We start from the raw sequence: 19,184 nt of genomic DNA on the forward strand, positions 1-19,184 counted from the left end.
GGAAGGGATCTGAAAATGGAGAATGTTGATATATGTAGTATTAAAGGTAGCAGGAACCTTAATGAGTATCTCCACAAGTTCTTAATCTGGGGTCCATGGAGAGATTTCAAGGAGTCTGTGACCTTGGATGAAAAAAATGCATTCTTTCTTTCATCACAAAATGAATGAGAGATACATCAATTATGAATAAAAAAACATTCTGAGAAGGGATCCATAGTCTTCAATGAACTACTAAAGGGGTTTATGATACAAAAAAAAGAGCTAAGAATCCTTGGGTATCATCTCTTCTAGTTTCTAGATCGGCCCTCTTACTTTGCAGATGAAGAAATTGAAGCCCAGAGCAGGGAGGGGACTTAACTAAGATCATACAGCAAATTAGTGGCAGAACTGACACAAGAACCTGCCCCTCCTGTACCCTATACAATATGTACAATATTCTTTGCTGCCTCTTCCAGATTTGTAACTGAAATATGAATTGTAAAGAAACCTTATATCCTACATCAGAGCATCATCTCCATTGAACATTTTCTTTTCCATATTCCCAGGATCAACAGAAACCTAGGGAGACGCCATATAAGAAGAAATACCCTTGGTCATTTTCTTTTGGTCAGTTTTCCTCCCCAGTGAGCTGAAGGGAATTATAAGACAGCATTACTGGAAAACAGTTTTTTATGTGACCAACAGGATTGTCAGAAGTCTGTTTAAGGGACTATGAAACTACGAGGGCACCCATCCTTGGATAACTAGCAGAAGCTTCTTAGGAGCAAATTGGCCAAGATCCCCTTGCCCTTTCTGCTTTAGCCTCTAACTCTCTGTGAGAACAGCTAATTGAATTCACCCTGGTGAAAAATGTTAACAAATTGCAAATGACCTCTTAGATGAATTTAGAAGTCTGGAATTTGCTCCTATTTCTGCTGTCCCTCCTCTGTCATTAGCTTTTATGTTCAATCCACAAACAATTTTTAAAAATAACTGAAAGCACAGAGGCCCCCCTTCCCTAATTAGCTACAAGAGTCACACTGGTGAGACTGGCTAAGTGCCTCAATTAACACCCCCCTTTCAGTCCCAGTCTTGTTAAAACAGACAGGCCCCTGGCCAGAAGGGAATAATTAAGGAGAAAGTGAAGGAGTGGGCTGTACCTGTCTGTGAGGCCCACTGATCCACCTCTCTTCCCATCCCCCTTTCCTGCTATGCTATATGGAAAAAATAAATGGGGAATAGACTACCAACTTTTTCCAGTTAAATGGAGGGGAGGTGCCCTTGACTCAGGATTTCTTTGGATGGAGTTCCTATGAACTAAAACCCTAAGAAAAATATGATCCAAGCCATAAGCATCTTTGTTATTTTCAAATTGCAACATATTACTTTATTCCTAAGGGAAATGCTTCTAGTATCCTTGAAATGGGAACTGTGCTCAAAGGATCTAAACAAAATACAGTGGATTGACAAGTAATCTGGAAGTCAGGGGACCCCAATGTTTAAAACCCATGACTCGGTCCATTACTTAACCTCAGTGGAACTTGCCTTCCCCTTTTCTAAAATAGGAGCTAACTTTTCAACAATGAAGTGATTCAAAACAATTCCAATAGACTTGTGATGGAAAAGAGCCTTCTGAATCCAGAAAACAGGAATATGGAGACTGAATGTGGATCAAAGCAGAATATTCACCTTTTTTGTTGTTATTTGCTTGCTTATTTCTCTTTCTCATTTTCCCTCTTTTGATCTGATTTCTCTTGCACAGCATGATAAATATGAAAATATATTTAAAAGAATTGCATATGTTTAACCTATATTGTATTACTTGCTATCTAGGGGAGAGGGGAGAGAGGAAGAGAGGGAGAAAAATTTTGGAACACGAGGTTTTGCAAGGAGTGAATGTAGAAAAAGAAACAGGTGGCAAAGGTTGACTCAGAAAAACCTGAATTTACAGATTAGTAAATTGAGGCTTAGAAAAATTAGGTGCCTTGTATAGGGTTACACAGCTGATAAGTCTTAATGTCTTTTTAATTCTTCATTCATCCTGAAGGGAACCAAACATGGAATCAGGGCATTATAATGGAAAGAACCCTAGATTTCAAGCCAGACAAGATAACTGGATGCAAATTCCACTTTCTCTCCTGATTCTCTATGTAACTTGATAATTATTGATTGGTATTGATTGGTATTGATGATTAGGGTTGGACAAGAGACAGATAGGTAGTACAATGAATTGTGTCACACCTGGAATCAGAAAGACTTGAATTCAGATCTGGCCTCAGGCACATACTGAGTGTATAACCCTGAATTAAGTTATTAAATTTCTTTGTGCCTCAGTTTCCTCTTCTATAAAACTGGGATAATTATAGTATCTCTACATCCCAGGGTTATGAAGATCAAATGACACAATATTTGCAAAGTACTTTGCAAACTTCTGAATAGTATATAAATGCTAGCAGTCATCATCATTATTTTTATTAGATGATCTCCAAAGCCTTTCTCAAATAGAGGTTTAATAAATTCTCATGGTTATGTTGCTCAGATACCCTACTTGTTTGTATTATGAGTATGGAAGAAGGAACTCTTGTGTCAGCAGATTCAGGGATTCAGTTCTCTTAAATCTCCTGGACATTCTTCATAGCTAATTACTCTTTTAAAAAAATAATAGCTTTTTGTTCCTCAAAATACATACAAAGATAGTTTTCAACATTCACCCTTTCAAAACCTTGTCCCCAAATTTTCTCCCTTCCTCACCCCATCTTCTCCTAGACAGCAAATAATCTAATATAGGTTAAACATGAACAGTTATTATAGAACAATAATATTCCATTACATTCAGATACCATAACTTATTCAGCCTTTCCCTAACTAGTGGTAATCCACTCTATTTCCAGTTCCTTACTACTATAAAAAGGGCTGCTACAAACATTTTTGCACATGTGGGTCATTTTCTCTTTTTTGTAATCTCTTTGGAATATAGACTCAGTAGAGATACTGCTGGATCAAAGGGTATATTCGTTTTGATAACCCTTTGGGCACAATTCCAAATTAAAGCTATAATTATTAAAACAGGAGCTAAAATACTGGTTTCTGACTTGTTTGGGGAAATTTTGTGAAAAAGAATGACATTGTCAAAAAAATATTTCTTAAGTACCTACTATGTGCCAAGTACTATGCTAAGCACTTTTCATATAATTTCATTTGATTCTCAGAACATCTTTGGGAATAGATGGTGTTATTATCCCCATTTTACAGTTAAGGAACCTGAGGCAGACAAGAGATTAAGTGATTTGCTGAGGATCCATCACAGAGCTCTTAATGTCTGAGACTGGATTTGAACTTATCTTTTTGACTCTATCCAGGGCTCTATTCATTGTACCACATAGTTACATCTGATTAACAATTTATTATTAATAATTATGAATTAATGATTAATTACTTATCGACGAATTAATAATTACAATCTCTGTGAAGAAGCATTTCGTTGAAATCCATGATATTTCTGTTGCTTTTTCCTACATGATGCTTATGTCAGAAGGGGCCAATAAGCTGACTCTTCTTTAGGTCTGAATTAACTAGTTGTTTTAGCACCATGTGTAACCTGTCAATTAGACACTAATCAAAGACAGAGAAGGAAAATCACTAGACAATTCTGGACACATACTAATAATAGGTGTTCTAATAATTACTTGTTGACTTCACTTGACAGAGAATTTCCCTTATTAAGCATCCACCTTGTGGAGGTGACAATGGAAAAGAAAGAGCTTGCTGACAAAACATTCATTTCAACTCAGATTATATCCCTACTATGTATGAAATATACACACATATATTTTATATCTATATCTACATTTATGATCTTTTTCTACATATACACATGCATATATTGCCCCAATATGTTTCTTTTCTTTTCATAGTTTTCCTGAGGTCTTTTGTTTTTAAATTAGTTTTTCCTGGATATGGACTTCTTTCCAGTGAACTTTCTCTTGTGACAAAGAAAAACAGATACAGGAACCATGACAAATAGTGTATACAACCAACATTCCACTCCCATAATACCCTTTGCCTCTCAAAGATAGCCAAGCACATTTCCACATCTCTTCTCCTGGGTCTAATTGGTCATTATAATTGTGTTTATTGTACTTTTTGTTTATATTACTGGGATTATTGTGCATATTTTTCCTGGTTCTTTTTGCTTCACTCTGTATCAGCTCATGAAAGTCTTTCCATTTTTCTCTGATATATTTGTTTTTTAAATCACAGTAACATTTCATGACAGTCACATACCACACTTTGCCAATTCCTCATAAATGGGTACTCATTTGATTTCCAGTTCTTTGCTCCTATGAAGTGCTGCTATGGGTATTTTGGAATATGTAGGACCTTTCTTTTTAAATTTGATATAACCAAAACATAGATTTATAGCTATTATAGGCTCTTCAAAATCATCTAGTCCATTCATTTCATTTTACAAATGAGGAAACTGATGCCCTGAAAGGTTAAGTAACTTCTCTGACATCAAAGAGGTAAGAGGAATTCAAGTACTGGGATTTGAACCACAGCCAGAGCTCCATGAAAGGGATTTCCTTGGAACATATGACCTGGAGTCAGAGCACCTGAGTTAAAGTACTCCAATACATTTCAAAACCTCTTATATCTGCAGTGAAAACTAATTTCAGGAAAATGGGGTTTGCTTCTTTGTTAAATCACCCCCACCAGATACTTTTCATGAGGTTGTTTTTGATATGGATACATCGAGAGAAAACCATGCGATTCGTCAATTATCTTTTTTCACCCCTCCAAACTCTGGTCTGGCATGGGAGACAACAGCCCAGGATCACAGCCTCAGTGGCTGCTGAAGAGACAGTGGGAACCCCACTCCCGATCATTTTGGAAAGAGCAGTGGCCCTACCTGGACCCTCCATTCCAATGGCACAGAAGAGATGGATTTTAATTTAATTTTTAACAAAATAGCTGTCTCCGGTGGAAGGAGCATCAAGAGCTAAATAAGGACCCGTCTTGAGCTGAATCACGTTGAACAGACCTCTGTGCTGTCATTGATTTTCCAGAAAGAAAAAAATTGCCTCTGGCTACGAAACCGAATTAGTAGTCACTGATGACCAATTATTTTAGCCCGCTGTGAATGGAGAGCCGTACTAAAATCCGGTTTGTCAGACCCAAGGCTCCCTTCTCAAACACCTTTCAACAAATGTGTACCAAAGTCCCTCAGAAGGTTCCAACGCCTTCCTATCTTCCGCCAAGTTCTCCTGCTCCACAAAGTTTTAATGAGCAGCGAGGATGAAGATGGGCTGCCATAAAAGGAGCCCCCCTCTAATCTCAACAGAGCACTATTTGGCAGAGAGGAATGGAGCCCACAAATCAGAGCTGTCAGGTCTCAACCACACACACGCACAAAGTGTCAGCCTAATGTTTGCAAATGATAATTTCCATTTCTCTTGCATGTCCCCGGTGCCTTCATTTTAGATCAACCCCTGGTCTGGGGTATCAATTGCAAAGCAGTGAAGATGGATTTGATTGAACTAATTTGAAGTTTCTTGAAGGCCGACAACAAGTTGGAACTCATTTTAATTTTTTCTTCATTTTTCACCATATTCGACTTAGTTTTGACACAGTTTTGTTGTGACTGGGCTCATCAGGGCACAAAGTTTCTTTTCTGAAAGGTTCCTGCCAGGTTATCAGCAAATAATTTGTATAAGCTGTTAGCAGGAGCCCTGTCATTACTGATGGAAACTACTTAGGCAAACACAATTCTCTGTCTAAGAGCCAGTGAAAACAGCAACATAGAATCCCCCTACCTCCCTCCCACTCCAAAATCCACTAGGACATAGAGGAAGCTGCCTGAATTATATAACATTCCAAAGTGCGTTTAGGGAATCTAAAACCACAATGGAGGAAGTATAGATTTAGTAAGTATTTGGCTTTTTAATGCAGGTCTACACTGGGCCAACAACTCACTCGAAATCCCTTGGAGTGGCTGCTGTCTGAATAATCCAAAGGAAGCAGTTCATTAGAAAGTATGAAAAGACAAAATGTGTATGCTGAACCAGACTGTTGAAGAGAAAGAGAGGTTCAGTGATGATAAAGCAGCTGAGTATAGTAGAAAGAGCCCTGGGCTTGGATTCAGAATCAATCAATCAATCAGCATTTATTAAGCATCTACCATGAGCCAGGCACTATGCCAGAAAGTGATGATAAAAATACAATGAATGAAGCAGTCTCTGCCCTTAAGGAATTTATATTCTATGAGACAACTCAGGTTTGGCTGCTTCCTAGGCAAGTAAATTTTTTCCCCTAAGCCTAAGTTTTCCTATCTGCAAAATGGGGATAATAATACTTGCAGAAACAGGTAGTACTATTGTGGAAAAATTTTAAAAAATGAAATTTTTTATAATTATAAAATGCCATATAATGATGAGTTATCACAATGGTGATTATCAGTCTCTCCCAGAAAAGGTAGGGAATCTCCTAAACTTTGTGGCTCAGGGAGGGCTATGACAATCTAAAATAAATGGAAAGAATTCAATTGTTTCTCCAAGACCTGGATTTAGGGAGCTTTCTGATACCTTAGAAGTATCTCTCTTTGCTCATCAATTAGTTATAAATATTTATGAGCTGGTGTTAAGTAAAAGGGATACAAGAATAAGATGTGAGTCCTGCCTTTTGGAGACTTGCATTTCAACAGAGTAGAAAGAGCACAAACAACAGAAAAAGATAACTTTCAAGTAATCAAGCAATCTATGATATCAAGTAATCAAGTAATATGTGATAAATGCCCAATCACTTGGATTGGCAATAAGTGCTAAAGAATTTCAAAGGAGGAGGCTACTCAGTAATAAAGAACACTTTTTGAAAGAAATAGTACTTGAGCAAAATCTTGAAGGATGAGTAGGACTAAGATCCCTCCTCCCCCAATCTCTTACTTTGGCCTGTTCTCTTAATAAAGTTAATCAACAGAAAAGCATGTCCTTGTTGGAAGTTCAAAGGGGGCTACAAAAAGAGAGTATACTGTCAGTACTACTGGGTCAAATTTAATATATACTTTAAAAAATGAAACTGTACATAACAATCACGGTTTTACATGTAATCTCTTTTTTGTACATAAAAATGTTTGTTACTATCTTACAAGGTCATATTCTGAAATTTTTTTTAAATCTTGATAGGAATTTAGGGATTTTTACAGATATAAATCTGGTTATTGTTATATTTAAAGGTAAAATTCTCTTAATCTGACTAATTTCATTTTTTTTCTTTGTGAAACACAATTTTTAAGTTGATTAAATAGAGTATCCCTTTATAGTGGGGGTTGATTCTTTATATCAGGGGTTCATGTTTGATCTTCCTCTTCTTTGCTTAACATTCTTAGGAAATTGGCCCCTTTTCTGGGCTGTCCTAAACCATTCCAGCCTCTAGATGCTATTATAGAGGGTTGGAAACCCCACTTCCAAAGATCCTTTATGATCCTTGATGCCTGACTTATGTTCCCTAGTTCTCACCTGGACCTTAGGTTCTTTCAGCCTTTCCCTACTGGGAAGCTCCTTTTTACCTCTTCTTTTAGGATTCATGTATGGGTATTTAGGAGACAAACGAGTTTCCTTCACTTATCCCAGAGGAGTCTGTTAGTCTGTAATGGGGACTTTTGTCCTATTCCATGTTTCCATGACCCTTTCACATACCTTTCCACAGCCCAGCTGACATCTCCTGGGTGGCATGGTAACATGAAAGGTGACATCTCCCCACTAAAGGAGAGACTAAGATGAATTTGCTCTAGGTACTTGACCCCCGGTGGTTCTACTGATTTCACCTGCATTTTAGAACTCACATCCTTCATCATCTACCCAAAGGAAAAACTTAAATTTTCTCTGAACCCCTTTCCTGGAGCCCAGAAAATTTTGAGTGCAGGGAGATAAAAAAAATCCAACATTATTTTTTAAGGGCTTTGAGAGTGTCTAGTATTATAAATTTGATATTTGGTATTAAAATGAAAAGATACCATGTAGTGGAATTGTTAGGGAAGGCAAGGGGAGTTAGGATGCCTGAATTTTATTTTCTGCTTTGAAATTTGTTTGCTAGACAGTCTTAGTTGAATTTGTGGTATCTCGTTAGCCCAGTCTGAAAGCTCATTCATATTCACAAAGTATCTCAAACTATCAGGAAGAGACAGTCTAGCCTCAGGGGTGATAGTGCAGTCTTTGCTACTGAATTGCTGTGTAATCTTGAGCAACTTACTTGACCTCGCTGTGTTTCAGCTCCCCTAGCTAAAGTATCCCTTTTCTCATTCAGTAAGAATAAATAATTAAGATCTTATATATGTGAAGTGATTTCAGCTATTCAGAATAAAATGTAGAAATTATACTTATAATTATTACCATAGGGGCTCTGAGCCTGTGGCAAAATCATTCACTCTAGGTAAAAAGATAGTAATTTTATGATACAGAACTGCATTTACATTCAAGAAAAAAAAATGTATGATTTTTAAATATATCTGAAAAAATGGCCATTGAAAAGCTTTATGTTGGAAAGGATTGTCAAGCAAAATGGCTTATCTGGCCTACTCTTGGAGGACAATTGAAATCACTCTGAAATCACTCTCTCCAAAGTTAATTATGATCTCGTAATCGGCAAATCCTGTGGTCTTTTCTGTCCTCATCCTTTTACATCATTTCATAGCACTGACAACCTCTCTTCCTGAGTACTCTTTTTCCTTGGGATTTTTTGATATTGCTTTCTTCTGATTCTCTTCCTTCTGTTTTTTTTTTTTTTTAATGGATTATTATCCATGGCTCTTACATTCTATCTGGAGGTATACCTCAAGGCTCTATCTAGGGCTCTCATCTGCCCTTTCTCTAGACCTTTTTTGGTGATCTTATCAACTCCCATGGATTCATATATTCATGTAGATAGCCTAGGTTTTTATATCTTGCCCTAGTTTTTCTCCTAAGGTCCATATGTATTAACCAAATGATTCTTGAACTGAATGTCCCATAGGATTCCCAAATCCAGTACTTCTTTCTTCTTCCAAATTCACCCTTTTCCTAAACTTCGATGTTTCTCTTCGGCCACACCATCTTTCCAATCGAGATTCAAAATCTCTTAAATCATCTTTAGTCTCTCATTTTCCCTTGCTTCATATATCCATCCAATTAGTCACCTACTCTTGTCAACAATAACTTCTATATCATTACTTGCACCCACCCCCTTCTTTCCAGTTGCACAGCCTTCACTCCATTTCAAGTTTTATCCCTTCTTATGTAGACTATTAGAGTACTCTTCTAATTGGTTTCTGCCTACATTCTTTCCCTTCTCTAGTCTATCAGACCTAGTGTTGCCAAAGCAAGTTTTTTAAAGGACAAATGTGACCATGTCACACCCCTGCTCAAGAAACTAGAGTAGTTTCCTCTTTCTTCCAGGACAAAATACGAATCCTGTTGTCTGACATTGAGAGCCCTTAAAAAGCTGGCTCCAGCCTTCCTTGGAGGACTTATTACTCATGACTCCCCTTTGTGAGCACTCCATTTCAAGAAAGGAGACCTACTTGCTGTTGCCTATTCACAACCTTCCATTTCTCCCGTTTCTTCTTTTGGAGGACTCTCCACGTCTCTATCTCTAAGTTTTCTTTGAAGCTTAACTCAAATGCCATTTTTTACATAAAGCTCTTCCTAATCATTCTAGTTATTATCCATAGTTATCATCCAAAACATCTTTTCCTTCTACTGAGCTCATACTGAAATATGAGTGTCTGCTCCAATGCATCCACTCAGTAGTTGCTTAATAAATATTTACTGAATTGAATTGTGGCTCTATACAATGAAGGAAGTGTACATTTCCTCATAATTAGATAGTTACTTTTATATGTATGTTTTGTTCCCATGAACATAATGTTAACTCCTTGAGGGAAGAGACCATTTTATGATTGTCTTCAACAGAAACATCTCTCTCTCCAAAGTTGTCAGTGATCTTTAATTGCCCAATCAAATGACTCTTTCTCAGTCCTCATCTTTCTTGACTTCTCTGAAGCCTTTGACAAAATCAATAGGTCAACAATAATTTATTAAGCACTTACAGTATGCTAGCACTATGCTAAACACTGAATATATAACTAAAAGCAAAAGACCTTGCCCTCAAAGAACTTATGTTGTAACATGAAAGACAACACATAAAAGGAAATTGAAATAGATTGGGGAGAAAGGAGGAAAGAAAAGGTACCTAGTGTTGTGGTGTAATGAGGAAATCTAGTAGAATGTATCCTGGTGAGAAAAGAAGAGATGATAAGCCTGGACACCCTTCTCTCTTCTGTTACTACTATCACCTTTATAAAGATCCGCATCACCTTACAATTGGACAATTGCAATGGCTATCTGGCTGGTATTCCTGACTCTCCAGGCCATCTTCCACTCAGATGCCAGGGATATTCCTAAAGTACAGGTTTGATCAGATATGTTACCTCCTATTCAGTGAAATCCAGCATATCCCTCTTAATTCTATGATCAATTACAACATACTATTTGGCTTTCAAAACTTTTTACTTTCTGGGGCTTCCCACCTTTCCATTCTTTTACCTTATTTCCCTGCTCTTACTCTGCAATTCAGTGACACTGACTTGCTGTTTTTCCCATTGTGCTCCATTTCCTGACTGAACATTTCTGTTGGCTGTCCCCCAAGTTTTCCTGGCTTTCTTCAAATCTCAGCTAATGTCCCACCATCTGCAAGATTTTCTTACTCTTCCCTAATCTTAGCACCTTTCCTTTGAGATTATCCCCAATTTATTCTTTATATATTTTGTTTGTACATATTTGCTATTCTGTCTCTCTTCTATTTGACTATAGATTTCTTGGAAGCAGGAACTAATTCTTTTTGCTTTTCTTTGTACCTCTAGCACTTAGCATAATGCTGGCATATAGCAGGTGCTTAAAAAATGCTCGTTGATTTGGTTAGGGACTGGCTGATATCTTATCCCCAATATAGTGCCTGGTATAGAGGCAGTGCTTAATACTTTTGGATTAAATAATTGATTTGTCATTTACATATTTGTACATAAATCAGTAAATATTTTAAGAACATCTGTTATATGCAAGACCCTGTTCTAGGTACATCATCAGCCCAGTGCTAAGCATGTTCAGAATCAGAACTGAAATCTGGAAAACTTTTAATTATAAAAATGACATAATTAGTATGGATTCAATGTTGAGTCTATTTTACTGTACTCTGTTCTGATTATTTTTTAAAAACCATTTCATTAGATAAGATAAATAATTATTAAATACCATATTTGATTGGTAAAAATGTCTGCCTTTATGGCATAAAACAAATTATTATGTTTATATTCAATACCAGGGATTAGCTAGGCAATGTGATTTAGGGGGACACTAAAAAGTCTTTTCTCCAACGCCCATTCCCATCCCAAAGCTATTTTTTTTTCCAAAGCTATTTTCCTCACATGTCTCCAGATTTTAGTATTATTGATTCATTACTTTGTGTTAAACTTGTCCTTTCTCTTCTAGTCTTTAACAATAAACATGCTATGTTCTTATGAAGAATGGGCCAGTTATTCCCTCATATCTTAGGGCAAATCAACTTATCAGATCACTTTCTTCACTAACAGAAGAAAGTGGAGTGGCCTAAGGGTGTGGGGATCATTGTGATGTGGTAGAAGAGAATTGGAAAGGACGCTAGAGGGAAAGTGACCTCTGTGGCTGATGCTGATTGTAAAACCACAGAAGAGATGAAGTACAGTATAGTATATAATGGATAGGATTATGGAAATTGTGCTAGACTTGGAGTCAAGTTCAGATTTGGCTTCTGATTCTAGGTAACATTAAATAAACCATTTGCTATCTCTGATTCTTGGAATAACTCTGTAGGACTTGGCTACTACATTGTAGGTGGAATGGGATTTAGGTTGATGGAGGAAATGCCTAGACCAGGAGTTTCCCACGTAAACCACAATGAGAGGATATGGGAACAGTCCAATATGTATTCTTCCCCAGTAAGATGTTTGAGTTTCTTCTTCTGCAAATTCTAATGAATCTATCCAGTATAACCTGTAACTGGTTGTCTGAGACTCAGAAAACCATTATCTAGGCTTAGCTTGAAGATCTATAGTGAGGGAAAATCCACTAGAAGCAATCCATTCTAGTTTGGGACAGCTCTGTTAGGAAGCTTTTTCTTGAATTAAGCCCAAAGCTGCCTTTCTGCAATTTCTATTCATTATTCCTGCAGGGTTTTTAGTTTTAAAAGGTCAAGGTCTCCCTCTGCATCCAGAGCTTCCTCCCTAATCATTCTGTTCTATAGCTAGAGCCCTCACTCACTTAAATTTAACTCCCTTTCATGTCATGGCATCACTTCCCTAATGTCATGGTCTCTTCAAGAATGAAGGACAAATAGCAACCTTCTCCCACTTAAAAACCCACTCAAAAGCATTATACCATTCCTTACCCCTTTACTTCCCTTCCCCACCTTCCCCAGTTTTCTCTCCTTTAAGCTAAACATCTTCCTTCTTGTATCATGATTTTATGATCCTGCCACATTCTAGTCAGTCATTGTTCCTCTGGATCCTCTCTAACTTCTAAATGGGAGTGTGTGGAACAGATTTATATGGCAAATGTTCTATTACTAGTTTTCTGTTTATTTCATTAAATGTCTTTGTTCTGAAAAAAATGATAACTTTCATTCATAAGCAGTTTGAATGCTGTTGCTTTTATTTCTGGGGTTCATGTGCTTTAAAATACTTTTCTGTTTGTATTATTTTCACCAATTATATCTTACAATATTAACATAACTTACCTAATTTTATTTATGTGGGTATAGTTTAGTTATGTGATATATGCAAGTATTATAACCTCTTTGCTTGAAAAAAAATTCTAAGATTCAGATCTAACTTTAAATTGTACTCTTCCCCCAAATTGGAGAGGAAGGATGGTTGCATTGTATTTGACCCAAGAAATCCTTTAGGGCATGGACTCATACCATTGGCCAGTTCCTTTAATCAACTCCTACACTCCATCCTTTCTAATTTGAATTCTTTACCCTGGCTTTGGAATGGGGAAGGCAGCATAACTCTTTGGGGGAGGGTGAATCCTAGATAGAAAAAGGGAAAAGAATAAAACTGTGGTACTGGAATGTTTTAAATGGTCAGAGTCAGCTGTTGGAGTTACACAGAGAACGGCAGAGGCTGGGCTGGCTGCCTATGATATATGCAGTGAAGGGGAAGGGAGGAGGTATTGAAGGAGCTCTTCTGATATGAATGGCCTCTCAGGGTAGTTATTGCTAGATTATGCCTCTAGTATCATTAGAAAACACGACTATAAATTAGGCTGTTCTGAAGCATGGGGTGTGTAATAATTAAGTAATAAAAGTCACCACAGGGGTGAAGGAACCAGAAAACAAAAGAGCCAGTATTTGTACATGTACTGCTGGCTTCTGCCTCTACTATAAAAAGATCATCTGGCCATGAGTGGCATTTCAAAGCTGGTAGTTGTTCTTGCTTCAGGTGGCATCCTGCTGACAGTTTGGCAGCCCAGGGAAGGCAAAACAACTTCCCAAAGGGAGGCTTGTTTCCACCAAAGAAAATACTAGCCAGGAAGATATGGCAGAAGAGATTAGTACAAGGTGGTCTTCTGTTCTTCAAGATCCAGTGCCTAAGGTTGAAAATTATCTATTGGTCTAGATAGATCCTGTCCCAAGCAACTTTGAATATTTAAAAATAGTTATTCTTGTTCAATCTTGTTCTTTCTAATCCTTCTCTTTTCCAGGCGAAATAGCCCCAGTATAAATATAAATACTCATATGCCATGATCTTGATACCCTTCACCATCTTGGTTGACTTCATTCTTGAAATGTGGCACCTAGAGATGAACTCCAGATCTAGTTTGATCTGGAAAAAGGAGGACTATATCATGCCATAGTCTTGGACACTATGCTTCTCTTCATGTAATCATAATATCTTTTACTGAATTTATATTCTATTAAAGATCTCCAGATTTTTTAAAAAGACAAACTGCTATGGACATCATTAGATGCTCCTCTCATCTAGAATTCATGAAGTAGATCTTTTGAACCGCAGTGTGAAACTTAACATTTATTCCCTTTGCTGTTGTTGTTTAGTTGTTTGAATCAGGTCTAACCCTTTGTGACCCTATTTGGAGTTTTCTTGGCAAAGATACTGGAGTGGTTGGCCATTTCCTTCTCCAGCTCATTTTATAAATGAGAAAACTGAGGCAAACAGGGTTAACTGACTTTCCCAGAGTCACACAGCTACTAAGTGTCTGAAGTCTTCCTGAAGCCAGCCCAGCACTATCCATTGTTCTGTGTTGCTACTTAACACTTGTCCGCCCTACATTTTATCTTATTAAATTTGTCCCTATATTTTAGTCTATCTACTCTTTATTGAGAGAGACGACAGAGATGTCTGGGACCATTCACCATCAAAAGTAGAGAATAAAAAAATGGAGATTGGAAGGAAGCTGATCATCAAATGTTTTTCTTCAATAGTAGATTTTATGGATGAGATTGGATTCCTAGATACTGTCTGAAAAATAATCTACTCGTCAATGGGAGCTTAGAGATTCACCAAAGAAGGGGATACTTGGGGCCTGAAATGTGACTTTCTGGGGATTGTGAGGTGAAGTGTGAAGTGGGAGGAGGACCCTTTCATAAAATCTGGTTTAGAGATCTAGATTTAAATTTGTAGCTCTAATGACCAATCAAAAGCTGATCACATAAGAGCATATAAGAGGGAGTGTTAGTGCTGGCTGCTCCATACCTGATATTTTCCTCTGAGATCAAAGTAGCCTGTATCTAAAATCTGTACCCAGACTATTGGGTAGAGCTGGTGGAAAACAAGCCACTAGAAACCAGAGATGCTTCAAATGATGTAACCAGGAAGAAGGTTGGGCAGAGGAGTGGGCAGAGGACCAACTTACTTCTGTTGCTCTTTTTTTGCTTAAAGATGGGTAGGCTACTTCATAGGTCATTGACTAAATTTCTGAAGGCTGTCTAGGGTTCATCTGATTTTATGATTCCTCCTCTGCCTATATTATTGTTAGCGTACTTGTTTTAGAGTGTTTTATGATTATTCAACCCCATTTTATATAGAGTATCTCCTCCGACTTTGTGAGAGAGCAAGGTAGAAATTAAGACCCCTACTTTGCAGATGAAGAAACTTGTTACTCAGGAAGTTTAAATGACTTAAGTATAGTTCCACTACTAGTTCATGGCATAATTAGAATTAGAACTCATATCTCATCAGCCCTATTTGTATGTCCTTTCTAGGAAACCATGCTGTCCACAAAAGTAGTATTCTGTGATTATTCCCTGTTAGCATTAGTTGTAATCAGGTGCCTAATGAATCTATGATTTCATCAAGGCAAAAACAACTATCCATTTTCCCCGTTTCTTTGCCATTAAGAATTCCCTTTGTTGGCAGACAGTATAATGCAATGGAATGAATACTACTTCAAGAGTCAGATGACCTAGGTTTATATCTACTCTCTGAGGCTTACTGTGTGAACCTCGGCAATTACTAGACTTCAGTTTCTTCATCTGAGAAAAAGTGGGGTTAAACTAGATGGTCTCTGAAATTCCTTCCAGATCTAGATCATAATTCTATGGCTGCCAACAGAAACCATCTATAAACTACTCCTCATAATATGGCCACTTATTATAGGGGTTTTTTAGGCAGCTTGAATGACCATTACAGACTCTCCAAGCACCTGACTCCATGGACCAGAGTCGTTTGGGCAGCTGACTGACCTTAATTAAAATGTCTATTTTTTGCCCTTCTCCTTCAAAGGCATATCAGCAATAAAAAATAGGTGGCTCTTTTGCTCTCTGGTGACATTCAAATATCCTCCTTTGCAGAAATTAGGAGTCTCCTGGAAGAAAGGAATTGGTATTTGGAATCCAGTTTTTCCATGATTCACACCAAATAGAGGATTATGACCAGCATTCAGTAGATGCCCCAAAATAATTTGCAAACAGGCTGCCTTGCCTGTGTTGTTCCCTAACTCTAGGGAATTATAAGAAAATAGTTGGACAGCATGTGCTTAAACAGAGGTGGGTTGAAAAGACCCACCCAGTTGGCTTTGCTTTCTCCTAAAATCATGTCTGGATTCTTTGTTCTAGGCCTTCTACGCCCTTCTTTGATCTGATGCAGCACAAGTACCAGCAGCTATGGATAGAGGAACAAAAAGCAGCCCAAAAGGCCTTTAAAAAAGAGAAAAAAAACAAGGTAAAGCTTGAAATCATCTTTAAATACAAACTTTTGGGGAAGTTGTGCTGTCATGTATTGTCATCTTTATTGTTTTTTATCCTAGCCTGTCTATGACATTGTTATTCAAGAGAAAGCAAGATGCTAATTCAAGCCTTTATGTTACTTTCTTTTGATGGAGAAAGGGTCAAGTTTTTTCTCTACTGATTAGAACCAAATACTCTAAAATGTATTCTTTTGTCCTGTTATAATAAGGCTCCTTCCTGTTCCAAGTCCTGTTCTACATATGATTATGGCATAATTTATAATTATTTATGAATGCCTTCCCCCTTTCTACTCAATTGTTAGGTCTTGTTTCATCTTTGTATTTCTCAACTTCTGTACTGTGCTAAAATACAAAATTTACTGATGTTTTGAATGATCAATCAAATAAATTCCCTACTTCTTGAATCATTTTTTAAGAGTTCTAATTTTTAAAAAAATGTTTCTCTTTATATCTAGCAAGCATTTATTAAGTATCTACTATGTGCTAGGTACTATACTAACTGCTGTGAATACAAATATGAAGAATGAAAAAATTCCTATGCTCAAGGAGCTTTTTTTTTTAATGTAAATAGTATTTTTCCCAATTATATGTAAAGACAGTTTTCAACATTCATTTTACGAGTTTTTGAATTCCAAATTTTTCTCTTGCTCTCCCTTCGCTTCCTTTGTCCTAGAAAGCAAACAATCTGATATAGATTTTACACATGTAATCATGTTAAAATATTTCCACATTACTCATGTTGTGAAAGAAGAAACAGAAGAAAAGGAAAAAAAAAACACCAAAAAACTAAGTGAAATTAGTATATTTAAATTCACTTGCAGACTCCATCAATTCTTTCTCTGGATGTGGATAGCATTTTTTATCATGAGTCTTTTGGAATTGCCTTGGATCATTGTATTGCAGAGAAGAGCTAAGTCTATTATAGTTAATCATTGCAATGTAGCTGTTTCTATGTACAATGTTCAAGTAGCTTATATTGTTTCCTTTCTAGATGCTTCAAGGTCTTCTTGTCATCAAAGAAAGACTGATGGTCAAAGAATAAAACCACTTGACCTGAACTAGGTAGAGATGACTTATGTACTTTCTGAGAAAGTATTTATGAAGCAAGTTAAGCAAATTAAATTACCAAAAGGCTGTTCAGACTATGAAAAAGAACAAACTACACAAAGGGCTTTAAGGAACAGCATTCAATATGTATCACAAACAGGATTCACCCCATAACAACTGATCCTTAAATATTTATTACTGAGAAGCCTGGCACTAAGTGCTAGAATACATTCAATTTAATATTTATTATGGGCCTACTATGTGCTATGCAATGTCCTCTGCCCTAGAAATAGCAAGGCAAAACAATTCTGATGAACCTTGCCAACAAGTGACAGTAAGACAAATTCACAAAAAAAATTATAATACATTCAGTCTTCAAAATGGTACAAATGGAATGTGTGAGAAATTCAAGAAAAAAAATTTCAATTAAATTTAAAAAGCATGCTAGGGATATGATAACAAAATAATTTCTGCCTTCAAAGAGTTTACATTCTACTAGGAGTGATAGAGTTTTTCTTCTTTTTGTTCATAAAATTATGGAACCTCAGAATTGGGAGAGACCTTGGAATTTATCTAGTCCAATTACTACCTGGAAAATAAATCCTCCCCCATAATATTCTCAACAAATGGCCATTTCACTTCCAATTAAACACATCAATAGGCATGAACTCCCTACCTCCTGAGAGTCATTTTAAAAGACTTAGTTTTTTTCAAAAAAGGTCCTTTATATATCTAGCTGATATTTAAGTATTATTTTTGTCTACAAGTACTATTTTCTGCCCTTTGGGGCCAGGTAGAATAATCTCTATCCCTCTTCCATATGAAAACTCTTTAAACAACTGAAGACAAATTGTTCAGTCATTTCAATGACCGAACTCTTTTTGATCCCATTAGGGTTTTCTTGGCAAAGATTCTGGTGTGCTGTGCCATTTCCTTCTCCAGTTCAGTTTTCAAATGAGGAAACTAAAGCAAACAGGATTGTGACTTGCCCAATGTCATCTAGTATCTGAGACTGGATTTGAACTCACAAAGAGTCTTCACTACATCTTATCTTCTTGAGGCTAAAGGTCAATGATTCTTCATATGACATGGTTTCAAATTTGTTTCTCTCTCAGTCTACCAGGAAAGATGGTAGATTTCCTGATAGATTGGGTTAACATTTGGTTCAAGAATCTCTGCATTTTATAATTGAGAAGGACCTTGGAGGTCCTATCTGAATATGAATCCCTTCTTTGCATACCCAGTGTGGTCATCCACTTCGATGTGGTCATCCAGACTTTACTTGATGAGTTTTGAGAAAAGGAATTCACTTCCATTAGAGGTACCCCGCTCCGTTTTGGGATAACTCTGACTTTTAGGAAATGTTTTCCTACATTAAAACTGAATTTATCTTTCTGCACCTCCCACACATTGTACCTTTTGCCTTCTGAAGCACAGTCAGACAAGTCTAATTGTTGTTCTATTAGATATCTTTTGTGTATTTGAAGAGAGCTACCTTGTCTTTTTGATCTTGTTCTCTCTAAACTTTCTCTTCTCCAGCCTAAATATCTCTGGCTCCAACAATTAATCCTTCCTTATATGCCATGATTCTGGTTGCCCTTCTCTGGACACTCTTTAGCTGTGGTCCAACCAGGGCAAAGCATAATGGGACTATACAGTGTCCTATTCCTGGACACTGTGCCTTTCTTCAACTGAAAGTTATTTTTTATCAAAGAGTGAATGAGAGTATCTGTCTGAAAATATGTAACTGGCTTGAAAAGCACAATTTTAAGTTCATTCTGTTCTATACTACCCCATATTATTAACTACTATTAACTAATTAATTATTAACCAACTATTAACTACTAAATAATTTTCTTTTTGTAAGTCCCATTGCAGCAATGTAACTAT

At 36.9% G+C, this 19,184-nt stretch overlaps 1 protein-coding gene across 1 annotated transcript in view; it reads left to right on the plus strand.

Moving 5' to 3' along the window:
• CFAP77 (cilia and flagella associated protein 77) overlaps window positions 1–19,184 on the plus strand; it is a 183,981-nt gene that overhangs the window by 115,982 nt on the left and 48,815 nt on the right. The window contains exon 4 of the mRNA XM_003757434.2: window positions 16,117–16,222. Within this exon, the coding sequence (XP_003757482.1) occupies window positions 16,117–16,222 (106 nt within the window). The remainder of the gene's footprint in view (window positions 1–16,116; window positions 16,223–19,184) is intronic.

The sequence above is a fragment of the Sarcophilus harrisii genome, chromosome 2, assembly GCF_902635505.1.
Source record: "Sarcophilus harrisii chromosome 2, mSarHar1.11, whole genome shotgun sequence".
In the NCBI taxonomy this organism is placed as follows: Eukaryota; Metazoa; Chordata; class Mammalia; order Dasyuromorphia; family Dasyuridae; genus Sarcophilus; species Sarcophilus harrisii.